The sequence below is a fragment of the Bombus impatiens genome, unplaced genomic scaffold (assembly GCF_000188095.3).
Source record: "Bombus impatiens unplaced genomic scaffold, BIMP_2.2 scf_0102, whole genome shotgun sequence".
Classification (NCBI taxonomy): domain Eukaryota; kingdom Metazoa; phylum Arthropoda; class Insecta; order Hymenoptera; family Apidae; genus Bombus; species Bombus impatiens.
The window spans coordinates 5391468-5411626 of NT_176521.1; the positions used below are offsets into that span (position 1 = coordinate 5391468).

At 35.0% G+C, this 20159-nt stretch overlaps 1 protein-coding gene across 2 annotated transcripts in view; it reads right to left on the reverse strand.

Moving 5' to 3' along the window:
* The window catches only part of LOC100744478 (A disintegrin and metalloproteinase with thrombospondin motifs gon-1), a 160703-nt gene that overhangs the window by 109122 nt on the left and 31422 nt on the right, over nucleotides 1–20159 (reverse strand). For both annotated transcript variants that reach the window (XM_012395047.3, XM_003486218.4), the window contains exons 2-4: nucleotides 11918–12046; nucleotides 6618–6778; nucleotides 5251–5376 (exon numbers count right to left, since the gene is read on the reverse strand). In XM_012395047.3, the coding sequence (XP_012250470.1) occupies nucleotides 5251–5376; nucleotides 6618–6778; nucleotides 11918–12046 (416 nt within the window). The remainder of the gene's footprint in view (nucleotides 1–5250; nucleotides 5377–6617; nucleotides 6779–11917; nucleotides 12047–20159) is intronic.

A 20159-nucleotide genomic window follows, 5' to 3' on the forward strand; every position in this document is an offset into this window, starting at 1 on the left:
ATCTGCGATGAATGCGAAATGTTGACCAATTGCAAAATCCCAAATGTCAAACTTTCAAGTAACTTTAAACGAAAGTCTAGATATTTGAAAAATTTGTTTAGAAAGAGACTCGAAGCTGTACAACAACAATATAATTCTACGTAATATATTTACTGGAAATTGATGTCGTTAATAATCATTTCCATCTAATTGATAGAATATCAACAGCTATTTGAAATTTTACTTATTATAAGCAAAAAATACGTATTATAAGAAGAAGAAGGAAATGTCCCAAAAATTGCTCTATAATTTAACCAAGAACAAACGAAAAAAGAAAAAAAATGATAGATCGATCGACTGGTCTTCCTGTTCGCCAAACGATCGACTTGAAGTCATCGACTGCGTACAACTGAGACGTATTTAATTAATCGTGGCCACTTCTATGCGCCGTATTCGTGGAATCGACAGAAAATCCGCGTTGTACGCATAAACTATTCGCGGAACCCAACTCCTGCTAACTTACAGAAGCAAATCTACGTCGGCTCGTTTAATCCTTTCGCTGTTCGGCAGATCGATACACAGGAATCCTCGATAACTTATATTATTGCGCGACGTACCACTATCGGCGACGGAAATACAAAGTGGCTCGTTTAAACGCATAAACAACGTTATCGATTACTTCGATGTACGGGAAGTAATTTATTTCGAGACCTTTCACAGCAGAATCTGTAGAATCTAGGATAAAGTGTAATATCATGGATATGGAGACTATTTCGAGACCTTCTGAAAGAAGAATTTATAGAATGTAGGATAAGCTATGATACTATCAGTATACGATATTATATGGGAATTCATAAATATTGAAATTACTATGTTCAACAAATTCATGATAATCTGCATGATCGTTAAATTTTTGCAAGTATGCAGGCCAAGAAACGCTTCAACGTTACCGATATAAATAGAAAACTTTGTTTCTCCAATCTTGTGCCTTTTATCTCGTTTGTCTGTTAAGAAGTAAGATTTTATTTCCCGTTAAAAAAGACATTTATATTTATAATACTCGCACGAAAATTGCACCATCGTGTGCGACATAATCAACAGGTTAAGCTTAGCAGACCTAAATCCAATTCAATCAACCGAGCCATTCGATTCTGTCGATACGGATCTGCCAAGCCAGTGTTTCAAACGTCTCGAACAAGGTCCCCCAAATTCCAAGCGGCCAAAAAAATCTGTCCTCGGTCTGTCAGAAGACAATTCGATACCGGGGGAAATCGATTTGCAAGACGTGACAAGATTCACTGCCGAACTCGGCCGACAGATGCACGGCGCCACTTGGCCACGCGTTTGCCAAGATAATCCGGAAACTCGTTCTAGCGTTACCATGGCAAATGTCCAATGTGTACCGTGTACGACGATGCAGCGTCAGCTATGAAACGCACCTAGAATGCGGTCGTGAAAGCACATACGAACTTTCGTAAACGCGTGCACACTGTTCTTCTGCATTTATTAAATGTCCACTGTTTGTTCCTTTTCGAACGTGTCCATTTGACCCAATTAAGAAGCAAACAGTAAGGTAATTAATAAAAGAACGTTATCAGACAATGGGCAAACTTAGAGCGACTCGAATATTTTTGTCAACAAGCAAGAAATGTTTTAGAATAATAAATACTTCGTAAGAAGTGTAATATACAAATCACGGGTAGAAATTTCCATAATTTGAAAGAAATAGCTTTTATCATACTGCTACGAGTAGTTGAGTTTCTTCAAACTTTATGGAATTGTCGAAACTGTTTGGCAAGAGGAATGACAGTGGGAAATATAATTGAACGGAACTTTATTCTTCTTCTCGATAGCTACGATATAGAAAGATTCATGGTGCCAATTGATGGAAAAAGATTTCAAATGAAATGTCAATCTCTAACGAATTAATTTGGTGGTTTGAACACAGTGCAATTATTTTAAGCGACCATTAATACTCGATAATCGTATTTGCGTTGATTACTGTCTGTGATTAAATTTTCCATTGGTCATCGATGTCGTAAGAATTGAGTTTCATAAAATGGAATCCATTTCATCCGACCAAAATCGACCAGAAGTCTTTGTCAACGCAATTAATCAAATTCTTTCAACAACCGATCAACACCATCTCCTGGCAATTTATTAATCGTCACGAAGATGCAACTTTAGCCAAATAATCGTCCAACAATCGCAAGCACTGACCATACCTAACGCGATTCAACTTGGCCAGTCAGACAACAATCAGAACTCTGCACGCAGCACGTATACAAAGAGCAGAGAATTAATTGTGTCTGTCTCTTCAGCGATAAACGATCTAACCTTGGGAAATTCGGTCCACTAAATCACCCTCTCTCCGCGTAATTTCTACTCCGCTATCAATTACCCAGACAAATGAACCCGATAAATCGTTAATATCAGTCAGAAACCCTTTCTAACCGCAAGAATAGTACGATTACACGGTTCGATAATAATCGATAGTCACCGGGACAACGATCAACGTTCGTACGATCAATAGCCCGGATAATCGGTGCTCAGATAACAAACTTCTCACTGTACTTATTTGAATTCGAAACGATTTAGTATTTAATTATGCTATCGTTCAAATGGAGTGGCGCCTGCTATCCAGACGCACTTTGTTTGACGTGGTTGTCTTACGAAATATCATTATCGTAGCTTGAAACGATTATACAGTTTCGTTATAAGTTCCTTATAATACAAACATATGTATAGTTTATTACATATATTTTATTTATATAGTTTGTTATAAGATTGTAAAAAAGAAAGAAAGAAAGAAAAAAAAAAGATAGGATAGGAGCCTGGACAAAACAAGTAGAATTTGTCGTATTCTTGATTAGTATACCGACCGACATTTCGCAAAATATCTCATATCTTGTTTGACATTTTATTTATGCAAATTCGTATCTCAATGAACATACATATATAACTGATATCGTATCTACGATTTCTAAGATCTATTCGATCAATTACCTTCGTCAAACTCTTTCTCCGAGCTACCTAATTTCTATGATTTGCGCGAACCATACTCTAACCCCGTTTGTTACAATATTTTATGGCATATTTTATGGTATTTTCAGATCTTCTCTATCCGTGATACTCTCAACGAATTTAAAATACATCACTGTGGCGCGGTTTTCTTTCACGTTCTGTTTTATTGGCTGGGCAACTAAGTGTTTGCGGATTTTGTCAATATCACCTAATGGCAAAATCCGCAATCACTTAGTTGCCAACCCAATATAACAATAGGTTTGTCCATTTGCTTTGAATTATCTGTTTCTTCGTATATCTGCAATTTTTACTTCAAATCAACAATCCAATATATATGTTTCCGAAAGATGGATAGACATTGATGCTTTTAATATTTTAAATACGCGGATATTTCCATGTATTCGCTATCGCTAATATCGTATTTCGATGTCAATGGTGTAGCGGCATATGCGTCTTAGAACGTTGCGATACGTAGATGTCTCACATGGTTGTTTTACCATAGAGGACTAACACTATACCACGCACATAATGTAATAAACAAACTCTGGACAAAGCAATTTCGCTGCTACGTGCAACATACCGCGGGCGACAAATTCAAAGCTTTCGGTACTCCCCTCGATTAGTATAAATAGACGACCATGTCCCCTAGACACGGTCAGTTGCACAAACAAACATAGTTAGCCAGTCAGTCAGTCAGTCATTAGTAGTGCGAAGGAATATCAGTATCGAGTCAGTAAGTCAGTCAGCCAGAGCGAACTAGTATAACGAATGAATCTTATAACGAGTATCATCAAGCGAACGACGCTTGCGACTAATTTTGTATTTTACAGTTTAAAATATCTGTAAATATAGTTAATTAAATCTCGTTATTGATTAAACCAACAACACGTTACACCGTCCACACCACAATGGTTTCGAGAAGTACGGTTTTCCCTCGCTATTTCTATTCCATCCTATGATAATTTTACAGCAGCCAAAGTGATTCTGACGTTCATTACTTACACAATGACGCGAAATATTTTGAAACGATTGCCAGTGGTGATGCCGACGGTTTTTCTTTCTGTCAGAGAGCATGGCTGGCAATAAAATTTATGAAAGGACTAGAATTCGAAGGCGTGCATCGATAGCTTGTCGATAGCACTCGAGGTAGAGGCGAGGCGAAAATACCTGTTTTACGCGAAACGGCTTTAAACAGCCGCCTTTGTGCGAGCTGGCTAATGTGAAACGCGCTAGGCATTTTCGCAACTCCGTTTCTTTCCGCTAACGCGATTTCTAAGAGGAATTTGCGTCCCTACAGAGAGGTCACTTGGACGATGACTTTTAACTGGGATGCAAAAGTATTTTTAGATGGTGGGTGTGTACGGTGTTTGGATACCTTGATGGTGACTTTAGATTGCTGCAAGTTTTTTTTTTATACAAACTTGTAGATTTTTCTTTGTAAAAAAATATTTTAAGCAGGGCACATGTTATTCTTGAAATGTACGATATTATATAGTATCAAAATTCCTTTCACGTTACATCGACTATTAAATAGCTGAAATAATGAGGAATTTTTTAGAAATTTATACATTGGTTAAAAATTTCCAGAAAAGAAAATTCCTACGGAAAGCGCTAAATTGAAAAAATATCACAGTTTTTAATTGCTATTCGTATTACAATTTGTGTTTCTGATTGTCTAGCTTTTACGATACTTAATATCGAAATTCTGTTAATCTACGATTGGTTCAATGAAGATTCTAAGACGTACAGTAGAATTTATTCTTATTATTCAAATTAGTTCTCTCTAAATATTACGAATATTTCGATTTATTGTTTACCTTCCTATCTTCTTTTCATTCTAATCTATCTAAAATACAAATTCTATAAATTATGTTGCATCGTATAGTTTCCTATTCTTAACCGTTTGAGACCCAGGAATCATTGAGAAAATACTATTTTTTATACTACTTTATTTCAAGTTTTGTTCAATAAAAATTACCGAGAAGATAATAATGAAATGCAAAATACCGTCAGTCGTCTGTAGCGTTCAAATGTACAGGGACTTTACGATGCAAAATCTAAACGACGCAATCGCGCTGCTTGGGACTCAAACGATTAAATTGGATCGCCGAAGTACAAAGTATCACATCCATATGATGCACGATTATCTAATAAATATTTGAAGTATGTAATTCTTATTGCAACAAGTAAAAAGTAAAGAGAGATTAAGATAATCATTATAAAGATAATAGTGCGACTCTGACTCACCATTCCGTGGCAAAGGCTAACGGTGACAGCAGAGTATGGGTCGCCGTCTACGGTTCCGCTGTAGAAACAGCCAAGTTCAGGGCCCGGATATTCCCTTCTGCTGGCGTTTTCAGTCATGTGAGTAATCTACGCAAACAGAAAGAAAAAATCATAATTAAATGTATTCAATTACGAAAGTGATAGAATATTGCGTTACAGTAACACGTATTGTAAATGATGTCGAAACAAAAGGGTTGCAACTATGGCCGTGTTTTCGATGAAAATACATAAAAATTCAGAACGAGCAGTAAACTTTGATACACGAGGGAAGGAAAGCGTAAAATTGTTCCAGACTCAGCGATACAATCTTCTATGGTTGATATACGTTCACTTGACAATAAACAAACTTGCAAAGGTTTCTCCAAGCAAACAAATTTTCAACTCACGTTTTACTGTTTCTGGAAGATTTATAAACGAGGTGTAATGTAGAAAATGTGTAAAATAACAATCCTTGTTTTCCACAGGTAAGAATAAAAACGTATAGAAGTAACGTTATCAATGCTTCGATGAAAGTTCATGGTTTCAAAATGAATGATTCTAGAAAAATGTGATAAAAGTACCGTAAGCTCGGTTTAATGATTTAACGATCGACAATGCGGTACGATCGAATAAATAGAATATTTCATCGATGTTGGAAAACATATACATACACGTAAATTTGAATATCGCATATTGTCAATAGAATTCTTTGATAAATTATTTATAAGATCTGCGTGTTTATAAAAATACGTTATGAAAATTTGTCAGAATATTTGAAAAGCATCCTGTACAATTTTATCCCACGAATCTTTGAAAAGTATTAACTTCGTCACATTTTCCGTCAAGGAAAAGATAGAGCTCGACTGAAATCTTAAAAACCTCTTCTATACCGTATGCAAATTTATTTTCTCGAAGAATTCTGCAAATTCAACTGCTCGTTAAATACGTAACAACGTCGAATAATTTCTTCGATGATTTGGTACACCACTTTGTATTTAGGATCGATTAGTTATCTAATATTGGCGATAAATAATTCATCATCGACGTTACCACTCGAGGCGGCTTTTAACGCCTCGTCCATCACATTTCACGGAAGGAAAATTATGCAAGCTTCGGCACGGAAGCATCGACGATGATATCGCCTACATTAGCATAGTAATAACACACGCGACGAGATAACTTTTCGGATAATCGTAACAGGATTAGTGGCCAATAAAAGCATATCTGAAGATCGGCACGTAACGAAGAAATTGAATTGGCCGTCTGCGTGTTGCCGTTTCGATAAATTAACCCGTTAAATTGCATCGTAAATCGATCGAAATGGATATATATATAGAACGTTATCTTACCATAATATTCGGTGACACGAAACTGGTGTCGTGAGCTAAACGTAAACGGAACCGTCTCCCAAAGGCGGTGAACTCGTACTGAGGGTGAGGATCCCATACTTCGGCCGTAGCATGTCGGAAATGACCACTGTGGTGTCGTTTCGCTGTTGTGTATTTGTCCGCTGTAACGACAAAAACACAACCTTGATATATATATATATATCTACTTTGTATTTGGTTGAGCCGTGTGTTGAAGTTTGTAAACACAACTGTAGCTTTAATCTATGACGTTATATAATTCATTTTATAACGCTGTATTATATGTATATATATATTCTGCCATAACTAGATTATGGTTTCTTATGCATTTATGGAATTTAATTTAAATATATATATTTTTAATTTAAATATATAATAATTTAAATAGCTAAATATGCACGGAATGCACGTAATGTAAAGATTTGTGAATATCTAAAATATAATATTCGTTTAAACACATAATAGGTAAAATAATTTTCTATCTGGGTTTCGTGTTTTTACTTTTATTCCTGGAGATATGAATTTGTAAAGATACATCGATCAATGGTTTCTTTCGTAAAATTTACAAATGAAATTCGTTAAATAAACTGAGTTACGAATGATTAGTAGTTAATATCCTTGCAGAAGTTTCTGGACTAAATAACTTTATTGTAACTTGTAAATTGTACATCGATTCTTCTTCTTTCTCTAAACGGTTTAATGAGAAAATGATGCATTATAACGCGTTTGCATTTTCAAAGAATTTTTATCTCTCGATCTTACGACATAAAACAGTAAAGATAAATATGACGAAAAATTTAACGAAAAGAACGATAGTTCTTTTAACTTATGAAAAAGGATACATTCCTATCTTTAACAAACAATTACAAATTCACTAGAATGCATTATAAATACGCTGTGGGTGTTTATATAAAGTCGCCAATTTCCCGATTCATATATACAAGCGTATAAACAAATGCGCTAAAACAAGAAAATTTCTCGTTTTATATATTTTTATATATAAATATTCTATAGAAGAAGAAGGTACGTAGCAACGATAGAAACGATACTAAATTCAAAGACAGCGTGTTGTATCGAAGAGCGAGCTACGAGGTGAAACAGCATCGATGATTTATTTTTGTCCTAAGGCGAAAAAATAATCGGCGAAAATTAATAGTCACGCGATCGGGAAACAGTTAATGAAACAGTAGCCTTTCCCGTAAAACAAGTTTGCAGAGGGTTGAGGAATCAGATAGAAAACCATGCCAACCGTGTACAGTACAGGTTGTACAGTATAGAGGAACGTTTTGAATGCGACAGGCGCATTTTGTCACGCATTTTGTCACGCACCTTGTCACTTCGCTTTGCCAAGTTCGTGCGACTGTCATCGATTACCAGCAACAAATGAACTAGTTACCAGCTAGCACGTACCATGTATTTCGAGTATTCGAGGCGCACTTAACACGCGTACATTATGGTGTAGATAGCGAATGAAGTTACCATAACCATTGGAATTTATGAAACAACGTGAGAAAACAGTTTCATAATTAAAACCAGTTTTATAATTAGACAGTGGGCGATTATACTTTCATCGATACAGATAAAAAAATGGAACTTACAAAAAAAAAAAAGGAATCTTGTTTTACAAAACATGCTCTGAATAAATATTTTGTATATACATAAATCTATATTTTTTTAAAATTGAATTTTTCATAGACTGTGTAACACCCAGAGTGTAATTGTAATGCATTCAGTGATTTTTCATTCGTTTGTTGAAAATGAAAACGTATGCTTTCTTTTCAATTAAACATAATTTTTTTTCTCTTCCATAAATGCACAAACGTGTGGGTTCACTATCTATGAATTCTCGTTACGTTATTACATAACCATCCACGTTAATATAATAGTAGATTTCACCAAACATTTGCTTGTAAATGCATAATGATGCAAACTCTACGAACAAATAGAAACAAATCAAGCACAGTAACTGTGTAATAAATGCATGATGAATTAATTCTTCATATTATAACAAAGTCACACTATCGGATTACAAATTCTCTTTACAATGACAAGTGTTTCTCTTTACAATGCTAATGAAATTTCAAATTTACATCTAACACATATATAGCACACAATGTGGACAAGAAAGAAATTATAAACAGCGATAATATTAATATTGATATAATATTATAAAATTTCGTTTAAACGGGATTTTATACTGTATTCGAAATAATCCGAATTTCCCTGTTTCAAAAAAGCTTGGAATCTAATGTTTCTCTTTACAATGCTAATGAAATTTCAAATTTACACCTAACACATATATAGCACACAATGTGGACAAGAAAGAAATTATAAACAGCTATAACGTTAATATTGATATAATATTATAAAATTTCGTTTAAACGGGATTCTATACTGTATTCGAAATAATCCGAATTTCCACGGTTTCAAAAAAGCTTGGAGTTTTTTGGAGATTGGCGGCCGCCATGGACAAAACCACCCTCTGGAATGGTATTGCATTCGATTCGCATTTCCGAGAATCGCGATCGCAGTTCGATACGAAACGATCGCGTTCTTTATAAATATCTGGTTCTGTTCGCGTTGTCTGTTTTTTATCGTCGTGTATGCGCCGGCTCGTCTCGCACAATCGAGAGCCTAACGAGGCGAACGTGATCCTGATAAAGGTGGTGTACACGGTTCGCCACGGCCACACGCCGATACGCTTCGAGGATCACGCGTGCACGTTCCATCATCGGAACACGTAGCCAAACGCATCGCGGTCTAATTGCGCTAATTTGAATCGCCCTGCTCTGTCGCGCATCTCGCGTGCCTTCGGTACAGAGAAGATGGGATCGATGATCCAGTCAACGATCTCAATGACCCCGATCTAAACGGCTGTGTGCCTTACGATCGTTCGACGAGGATGAACGTTTCCTTGTTATTACATGTATCTATGTGGTGGACTACCAAACGAGTAGACCGTACATGGTTATGAATTTATGGAAAATTTAAACGTGCGTAACATATCGTAATGTACGAAACGTAGAAAATCAAATATCAGTTACGATATTCAGAAGATGAAACCAATTTTTATTTAAGCCCCGTTTCTAATTTTTAATTGAATTTCTATTTGAATCCTGGTTGTGTTATAAAAATATGAATTTGCGTTATCAACGGTTCGTAAAATATTCCCGAGAACTAACTCCTCGTTAAAAGGAAAATCAGAAAATATTCTTTGAGTATTTAAAACGCGGGAAATATACCAAGGATCGAATGCAACTCGTTGATCTATGCATTCCATTAAGTATCGTCCAGCAGAATTATTAAATCTCCCGTAAATACGTAATTATTACGACAAATATTTCAAATTTGCCAGAATTTGAGAGTCGATTCAAATAGGACAGCCTCGTACAATGCCAAAACTTTATAATGACAATTGCCAAAAATTTCCTGCAATTTTGATACATTAGAGACGACGTATACGTATAATATTTTCAAGCATTGTCAAATTATTCATATTGTATGATTTATAGAATAGCCAACCTACTTGGCCAGAGAGATCGTTTGTAAGGAAATAAACAATTCAAGTGTCCAAGGATGTTTAGCAGTTTGGAATCTCGCGTAGCAATTAGACGACACAGAGTTGTTTAAAAACGAGACGCTGGACTCGAAGAATTCAAACCTAAAAGAATTTCAAGATGTAACATTATCTGAAGAAGTAAAAGTTCCATTAAAATTCCGAACCTTCGTTTTCTGATGAATTAAATATCAATCGCATATCCTGATACCAACAATTTTCCAAAAATAAAACAAAGAACATAGTCAGGCAATTACACAATTATCCATAAGACAATTAAACGCTATTCTACTATGCGGGTACCAACAGTAAACTCACTTACTTAAATACCCATTACTCCAGATCCCGTATTATACGATTAATGGCCACCTAAAAACACCATTGCACGAGTTAAACCTACCTCCTTACCCATTTCTCAGCGACTGCCATAAACTTGCCAGAAATACGATCCACCGTTTCCAGCAATACGTTTAACGCCATCATCGTGCAAGCTTAAGCGACACTGGACAATTATAATTTTCCTGATTCACCCAGAAATACGATCTGCTAACTGGTTCGGGTAGCGTGTTAAGCATCATCATCGTTAAAGTGACACTTTGCAGTTAGTCCGTGTCAGAGTAATGGCAAAGAATGGTGCGAGCGAATGCCGGAATGGTAAATGCTACTTATTTATTGACAATCATCGTAACGGTGTCCTGCACGCAATCCGTGGAAAGCGTTACATAATTTCGTGGGCCGAAACTTCCGGGTTTAGATCGTATCTCTGTTTAGAAGAAATTTATTCCGACGTTTGACCTGCATTTCAAACGGGCAGGTTTCAAACTACGGCTTCAAACAATGATGACTGATACTATGGAAACCTCCAAGTTGAACTAGGCGTTGTATAATTCTCGAAAATATCTTCCTGCGTTTATATTCGAATATTCAAAGAGATCTTTCACGAAAACATTATACTATTTTGAAAATGAAATATGAAACGTTTCGAAATTTCATTAACTGTGTAACGAGACCAGAATTGGTAGAGTTTGAAACGAGTCTAAAGATAAATTTATGCCGAATAGTGTGATACTTTGAAACTGATCCTTTTGCCATAAAAAATATGTAAGAAATACACCGTAGAATTTTCTTGAGTTGAATATTACTATTGTTTTATGGTGATCGAATGCACGAAATAATTAAATCGCTAGCTTCGATAATAATTAAACACTGGTATTGAAAATTAAATTAATTTCGTCGATACTTTGAATAACAAGTGATCTGATCCTATTGCTAGCTTGGATAACAAACATATTCCGCAAATTATTCATTCTAGTCGAATTTGTCCTATTTGCCAGTTTTAACAATAAACATACTATTCCTGTTCTTCCTGCCTCGACAATGATCGAATTAATCTTATCAATCTTAATGCGGTCATCGGTAACGTTTCTCATTGTTAGAGAAAAGAATAATAAAAGATTCAAAATAAATTCCTAAATTCGGTAATAATTCAAATCACTATATATATATATATCACTAATTACGTCATTTATTTTTAATAACTGATAATGACGGAAGATATTAGCTAATTATTTAAAGCTAATTTTTAACTAATTCCAAATTTATAATCACCAGTGAAAATGTAATAAACTATTATTTTTCACTTTTTACCATAGTATGATTATTTTTTAGTAAACAAAAAAAGTTTTTCAAAAAGAAACAAAGTTAACAATCGTTCTTATGAACTTACGTGGATCCTCGTATTGATTTTCACTGATTTTCATCAATTGAATGTACTCCAAGTCGGGTTTCTGAGAAAACAGTTTGATTTTCTTAGAACCACTCTGCTTCTTTGATGATTTCTCCACTTTCGACATCACTGTAACAAACAAACGTAATATTTTAAGCAAAGTGCTCGATAATCGCGTTCAACGGCTTAGATCTAACGTTTCTAAACTTACGAGGTATATAAGATATAGTAGAATCTAAAAAGCAATTATTATACCTTTCTAACTTTGGATTATTTTTCTAATTGTTAAGTTTCATTCCTCAATCTCAAAATCTATCACCCCAGTACTTTTTTATTCAAACATTTGAAGCCTCATCCAGAGCTTTGTTTCTGCTGTACGGCTTAGTTCCTAAATTCTAACGTATCTTACTCAAACTTTCGAAATTACAGTTTTTTTACAAGCTATAATATCTGGCTGAGAATTCATCGTATTCCAGATGAACAAACGTATCGAACGTTGTGCGTTCAGCATGGCGATAGATCGACGGTTGTCTTATCGAGGCCGATTCAGCATTAAGATATCACGGTACAAATTTAAACGGGAATTCGCGCGATGACCCCGCGTTTCGCTGTTGAAATTAAAATTAATCGCCAGAGTATTTTTTTTTTCTTTCTGTCAGACAGCATGCGCTCGTGCGATAAGCTCGTGAAAAAAGAAGGCGCCCGTGCGAACGACGAGCAACGATCATTGCGTAATACGGCTACTTGGAATCGATTAATTGACCCTCATCTCGCGAGAAGAAAAATCAAAATTATTTCCAGATATATCATCAGCCTTGACTATCGAGACGCACATGCGCGACATTCGAACGATGCACGAGGTTTCTCGATTCTCCGTTCAGCAACGTTTCTGGTTGCGGAATCACGTGTGACTTCATTGCGTCATTTTCATCAATAGATGAAAATCTGTTATTAATATAATACTACAGTCAAAAATATAGAAATTTTGTGTTTTTAAGATGTTTGATGATTATTCTTCATTTAATATTTTAACAAATATTATAGGGTTGTGTTAACGTCAGGGTTAGAGAAAAGGAAATGTTTCCATTTTGAAGAATATTTGACAGTGTTTCTTTTTTTTAATATTACAATGGTCGAAAACTATGGGATCTTCATTGGATAAAAATTGTAACATATTTTCGTTATTATTATTAGCAATAAATTAATGTACTATCGTTATTAATATTTTTCAGTTTGAATTTTGAATTTGCATCTACCCGCGTCATTTTCATACGTCTCTCGGTAAAAGTTTCTCTGATAAAAAGTTTGCGAATTTCAACAAGCGAACATCATTCAATAGAAGATGTTCCTTACTTTTCGAGATCGCGAAAATTTATATCTTTTGGAGATGTATATGATTCTTCGTTAAATAAAAACCTGACGCTTCAGAATATTATTTAAACAATAACGCGAGTCTGATCAAATTTCTCTAATACTTATTGCTAAGTACATAATCAAAGTATAAATACTCGGTTTCTGACTTCATTTTGTCGACACTCGAAAGACTCGAGTGGTCATGCGTATGTATAAACGAAATACTATAAATAAACATTGGATATATCGAACCAATTGGTTCACTCCACTGTCCCTTGTAACGCAACACATTGCTGAATCGCCGAATTTATCCTGATCGTGGTATCTTTTTTGCACAGCAAGTTTAGAAAACCGCAATCGAGCGTTTTGGAATCGATCCGAGTACTCGCTTCTTTGCTGCAAATTCTCAATACTCTTTACTTTGCCTTTCAAATAGTCGATAAATACTTGAAGTCATTCAGAAACGATACGTTACTTTTATACCATTCAAAGCAAAAGGATACGTACAAATATTTGTTCAAATTTTACAAATCCTTTTTGTGTTACATATTTTCTAAATTTTGAAGCGAAAGATTCCTTGCAACTATAAATATCAAACAAAAATGTAGACGATACAAAGAATTTCTAAAAGTCACATTAAGACGAACCCACAGAAAACTTACATAAATTAGATGAAAGAATTAATATTTACAACATTATAGTAATAGTCGTATATTAGAAAATAAACGTCACTGTCACTATATTAACGTTTTATTCGAATGTTCGATACTTGAAAAACTTTTTACTTTGACATAATAACATCGATTCTACAACGTCAATGATTGATCGTCGATCTACCACCGAAAAGAACAAATCACCCAGATGAAAGTACGAGTACAAGCGACCACAGATAAATAGACGAGAAAATAAAGTTTATAATCTTCCTACAAACTTATTATTAGCTGTGCTGCATACATTTTTGTCATAAGTTTAGAAAATTAAACAGCGTGTAAAACTATTAATTAGAAAAAATGTTCTCATTCAAAATCGCACGATTCAACGTCATTATCGATAAACTTCTGTTCTACGTCATTCGTCTGCCCGATTCGCGCATTCTCAAGAAGAATCCAACAATTACATTAAAAATATCGTTATGAAGGCTTCTCAATATCCATCGCCACGTCAACTGTGCACTTTTGCTCTCGATTAAAGCACTCGTCACGCTGCATCAACAGAAACTGATCTCAGTATCCAAACACTTCGCTCCTGTTAAGTTAAAATAGCAGCAACGAAATCGCAAGAAACAAAGCTGAATCTTCCATTAATACGTCCGAGGTCAACAACGACCCGTACGAATCTTGTATATGCTGTCCATTTAATTCTATCGATGATTCACCATGTTCAAAACGATATGAGAAAAACATTGTTGATCAATTTTGTATCGACAGTTTCCCTAAATCTGCAGTTACCAAGTTAGTTAAAATTGTCGAGGATTGTGCGTAGTAGGATCAGGTATCGTAAAAATTATTATGCTCAGAGTCCTGATTGTGACAAAATATTATCTATCTGTGCTAACGTAGTAACAAATCGGTTAATCGTCGAAAATATGAAATACGTAAAATTATGTAAAAATTATTTCTCGGATGAAAAAATGTCATTTTGAAATATATCTGCTGGCTGTTAAAGAACCAAATTGTAACTGAAATCATCAGTGTTACAAAATGTTTAAATGTCTGGGAATTATATTGTAGATAATAAAATCCCAACCTTAAATGACTAACCGAACGACTGATCCCATAGACAACCGCAAAAAGGCGAGGTTCATCCGTTCGACGAATTTCTCGAACGTCAACCTTCGACGTTCATTAAACACGAAGAGGAGGAACAAACGATCGTAAAAAATTCTGCCATTCGATCTATCAGCGATTCATCCGTTCCGCGAACCAGTCAGATCCACGTACAAGCGATCTGTGTTACGCAAGCTCATTAAGCTGATTTCCAACGACAAGCGATTTCCTGGCTTTCAGATAACCACGTCGATTGAACGGAAGAGAAGACGAAATTTCATGACGTTGATTAGACGTCAGGTTGATTAGTCGGCCGATAATTGGAAAAATGGCGCGGGAATCATGTACAGTAAAAGACAGAAGTATTCGTACGTTTGTTGCCTATATATACAAAATCTCACACATATTTCTTATTATTTGAAATACTTCGACAAAATATTCCAATTCTTTTACACACCTTTATTATGATATGAAATTACGTGTGCACAGATTTTGAAATTTCATTAGCGTTATTACGATGTTCAAATATCGTCATTTATCGTGGATAAAGTTTGGAACAGAACCGAAAATTATAAACATTTATGAGTAACTATTATATGCTTTTATGACTCAGGAACTATAACATATATTATACAAGAATAGAAATACATACATATATAGAGATGATATATGCAATGAGCCATCTGAAATACAATAAATTACACTTGAAACATTTGTTTATAAAATCAGTAGATACTGAACTTCGTCGTTTTCATTGACTCACCGTCTATTCAATAACGTCGGAAATATTTCTCTGCTTATTTCTACATTCCAACTACGATACTTTTGTCTCGTGCTGTAAATTTTTCATAGAACTGTCGCATGGAGAACGTCCAAAGTACTGTCGTGCGATCTAATTGCGCAAAATGCGATGACTGAACACGATGCAAGTATACGATTAGCGATGGCATTCGAAGTTGGAAAAACACCGATGCAGATTTTCCCTGCACTTTTGTTCGAGGAGGAAGTGTATCGTGGAATATTTCACTCATGTTGAAAGATTAATGGGGATCGGCTTGTGAGATTTCCTTGAAAGCTCTAGATCGATAAATCGGTTAGCAATGGTAATCGTCGGTAGCTTTTTATATGCAAATAGGAGATTCCATTGATCGAGAAATTTTTGGAATTTTATTGACTAATTAGGTGTGGCTGCGGTTTAAGAATTTACCGAGGTATTCGATTACCGAGAATTGAGTAATTTGAAATGATCGAGATTCTTTGGTGTTTGTCTCATTCGAAATAATTACCATTTGTTTGTGTTTGAATTGGATTGTCGAGCATCGAGTGGTCTGAAATAATCGAGATTCTTTCGTGTTTATCTGATGTGAAATTAAATTCGCTTGTGTTCGTGGCAGTTTAACAAAACCAATTGAACAATTGATCAATTGACCGAGCTGAAGTAATTGAGATTCTTTGAAAATTACCTGATCTGAAATAAAATTTGTTTCTGCTGAGTTTCTACTTAGTTTCTGCTAAGAATTAATGAAAATATTGCATTATTGTAGATTAAATAATTTGAAAGTGATCTAAATCTTTTGATATCTCTATATCGTTTGAAATAATGAAAAATTATTTATATTTGTGCCATTTTGGAAACTGATCGACTAGATTGAGAATGAAATAATCTGAAACATTTGAAAATTTTCTATCAAGTTGTCCCAAAAAGTTTCTTTCGTTTTATAAGGAAATAATATATGCACGTTTTTCTTTCATTACGTATGATACATTCTGTTCTATTACATACGTAATTCGATAAAATAATATAAAACAAAAAATCTTGCGCATCTATTATTTCCTTATAAAACGAAAGGAACCTTTGGGACACCTTAATATATTCGTTTAATTAAAATTTCTTTATATTCGTATCGTACAATGATATTTTATTAATTGACAGCTTTTTGTAGGTTTTAATTTTTGGATTAAATTACAAGAAATTCTATAGATTGGAAGATCAATTACAAATAGAAAATCAGTGAAAGACTGAATGTCTGAATGAGGTAGAAGTGCAGTAGCAACGACCTAGCTTTCTAATATCAAGTACCTCTGTGTTCAATGTAATCCTCGTTAATGACCTGAGTGACTTAAAGACACTTGTACACGAGTATGTATCTGATTATACAATAGTTACGGATAACTCCATAGCACGATTTTCGTAATCTTAGTAGGTAGCTTAGAGTAATACTTCATTCATGAAATGCAAATTAAAACAGGTTTTTAGTAGAGTACTTTTTCCATTATCGCCATCATAAATCAAATCCTTCTTACCTACTTAAATAAATTATATATAACGGGTGAATATTACTACTAAATATCCAGTTAATTGTAAACATAATGAAACATTAAATAATTCATTTGGTTTGTTATTTCACGTCGATTGCATGTTGTTTTTACATGTTATTACATTAGCATTTTATTAATATTACATTAATATCGAATCTGTTATTTAAAAATATTTTAATTCGACTAGAGAAGTTTGTTTCTACAAAAAAAAAAGGATCCAAAAGTTAATTAACACTGACGGTAATCCAAAAACATGTCCTAGGAACTTCTTATATTTTCTCTTATAGTAAACGGACCTGTCACGTTCCGTAAGATAATTTTATTCTATTTATAAGAAAAAAAAAATACAATTTGTACACTCCGCCATAAAAATTTATTATATTCGTAAAATTAATAAAACGTATTTTTACATACGTATTAAATACGTACTTTATCATATCCTATTTCCTATTAATTCTTATATTCTAATTTTACAAAACTTCAATAACATCCCACGAAACATAAATCTTCGATTTCACGATCCCATCGACATGCCTCATAAACTGTAGTGACCTAACGTAACTCATCCTCGAAACAATATTTGGACAAACTTGCAGATAATCCTCGTAAACGTTTGTGATACGCGACCCAATCGACGGATACGTCGCAACTGGAGATACTCGATCGTTTAACTCGTATAATTAATTAACGCGATTCGCGGCCAAAATAAGAATCGCGGGTCAACCGATAACCTGGTCGATTTTTGTCGGCGTCTCCACGTACAGACTATAGACGACTGTCTGGCACATTGTTTCGAACATTGTTCGCGACACGATGAAACGTAGTTCGTGTACTTGCGAGTAGATAAGGAAGACTCGTTTGGACAAACTAAAAATGGCAATGACGATCATATGGTTTACCTATTACCTATTACAATATTTGCTACGATTTTCAAGACTCAGCTACAATAAGAAAAAAAATGAAATTTTGACCTTTCACGACGCTCATATGCAAACTGGCTCGTCGAAGGCTCGAGCGAAATTCCACCGTTCTATTTTTATCGAAAGATTAAAATTGTACAAGTTTCAGACATATTAAAGATACCGATAAATATCTGAGAATGTTTTCACACCTTTTTGGAAATTTAAAGCTACGATAGAGTTAGCTAAGTTTCTTGCACGTAAACGATTCGATTCATCCATTTACATGGAACAGAAATTTCTTTCGTCTTCTATTATAGAAACCTTATACATTTCCTCGACCAATTTCCTCTTTTTTACAAATCTGCATTTAAAACACCAAGCTTTTCTACGATTTATTCGACGCGATTCCAAGCCGTTTTACCTTCCCTCGAGACTCGTCTACGATTCCTATAAAAACTAGGAATGTTATTGCTTTTTATACCTAATTTGGACGTCTCAAAGATGTCCAGGCATTGTGAGTATCTTGTCTCTGTGAAGCAAACCTTGGCCAAGTAAACTCGATTCCAACGAACGAAGAAATTATACACAACACAGATGCCTGGTTCTATCCCAAAAGTTTCATCGTAGATAATGATCAAACGTTTTGCTACCGCGGCTCGTTAAGCGTGCAGCCTAAAGCCGGTTGCAGCCGAACAATGAGAGGAGAAATTTTGACGTCCCACTCGCTTAGTATCGTGGACCGTGTCGCGGAACAAAGGGACTTTACGTCACGTCCGAGGAGATTAAACGCGCTTACTAAATGTCGACGCGTGGGCGACACAGACACCGTGCGCATTGTACAATTGCATAACGACACATGGCTACGATCCAACCGAGAAAAAGGGATTCGGCGAGCCTAGGACAGCGTCCACAGCGATTATGCTGTTCGCCTACCGGGTACAGAGATACGCGGACAGTGGACCTCCGCTTAATAGAGGATGGGAGCTCTGCTTCCGTTTCAAGCGCAGCGATTATGATTATTAGACGACGCTCGTGCATTGTGCGAGTGTTTGGTTTAGTGAATTTCTTGGAAAGCGAAGCGATGCTTTGACGCTTCAATGTGAGTTATGCGTTTGTGAGAAATCTGAAGATGCAAAAATGTACAGAACGTATGGTAGATACAGAACACGTAAGAAGTATAATAAAATATACGAAATATCCAAAGCATAGCAGGATGTTTATTAGATGAAATAAATTTCTCTCTAAGCTACGTTCTTTTCTTTTTTAAATTATATTCGTAAAAATACGAACTTGCATAAATATCCGCGCTCTAGTCGTTACAAGTTATAACTCAGAGCAAATTATATCAACTCCTTGCGATCCATAATTTACAACTCAAATCGATTCGAATTTAACTCGAAATTCATTCTGATCACTTACAATCCGATGATTTCACGCCACAGATGATATAATAACAATACGAACGATTTCCAATTTCATGCTGGTTGAATTTACAAGATCTTCGATCTTCTCTTTCTTCGACTTTACCACTTAAAATAGGAACGTAAAGCGTTATAAAACGTTGCATCGGACAACATCCAGGTGAAAAATAAAATTGTAACATGCTGCGGGGCAATCGAACACGCTACAATTCCAGAAGACACCGATATATACAGGGTGGTTGGTAACTGGTGATACAAGCGGAAAGGGGGTGATTCTACGCGAAAAAAGAAGTCGAAAATATAGAATAAAAATTTTTCGTTTGAGGCTTTGTTTTCGAGAAAATCGACTTTGAATTTTCGCTCGGTACGCACTTTATCACGTCTCGTTATAGCGGATCTCACTGTAGATTTTTAAAAAAATTAAAAAAAAAATTTTTTATTCTATATTTTCGACTTCTTCTTTCGCGTAGACTCACCCTCT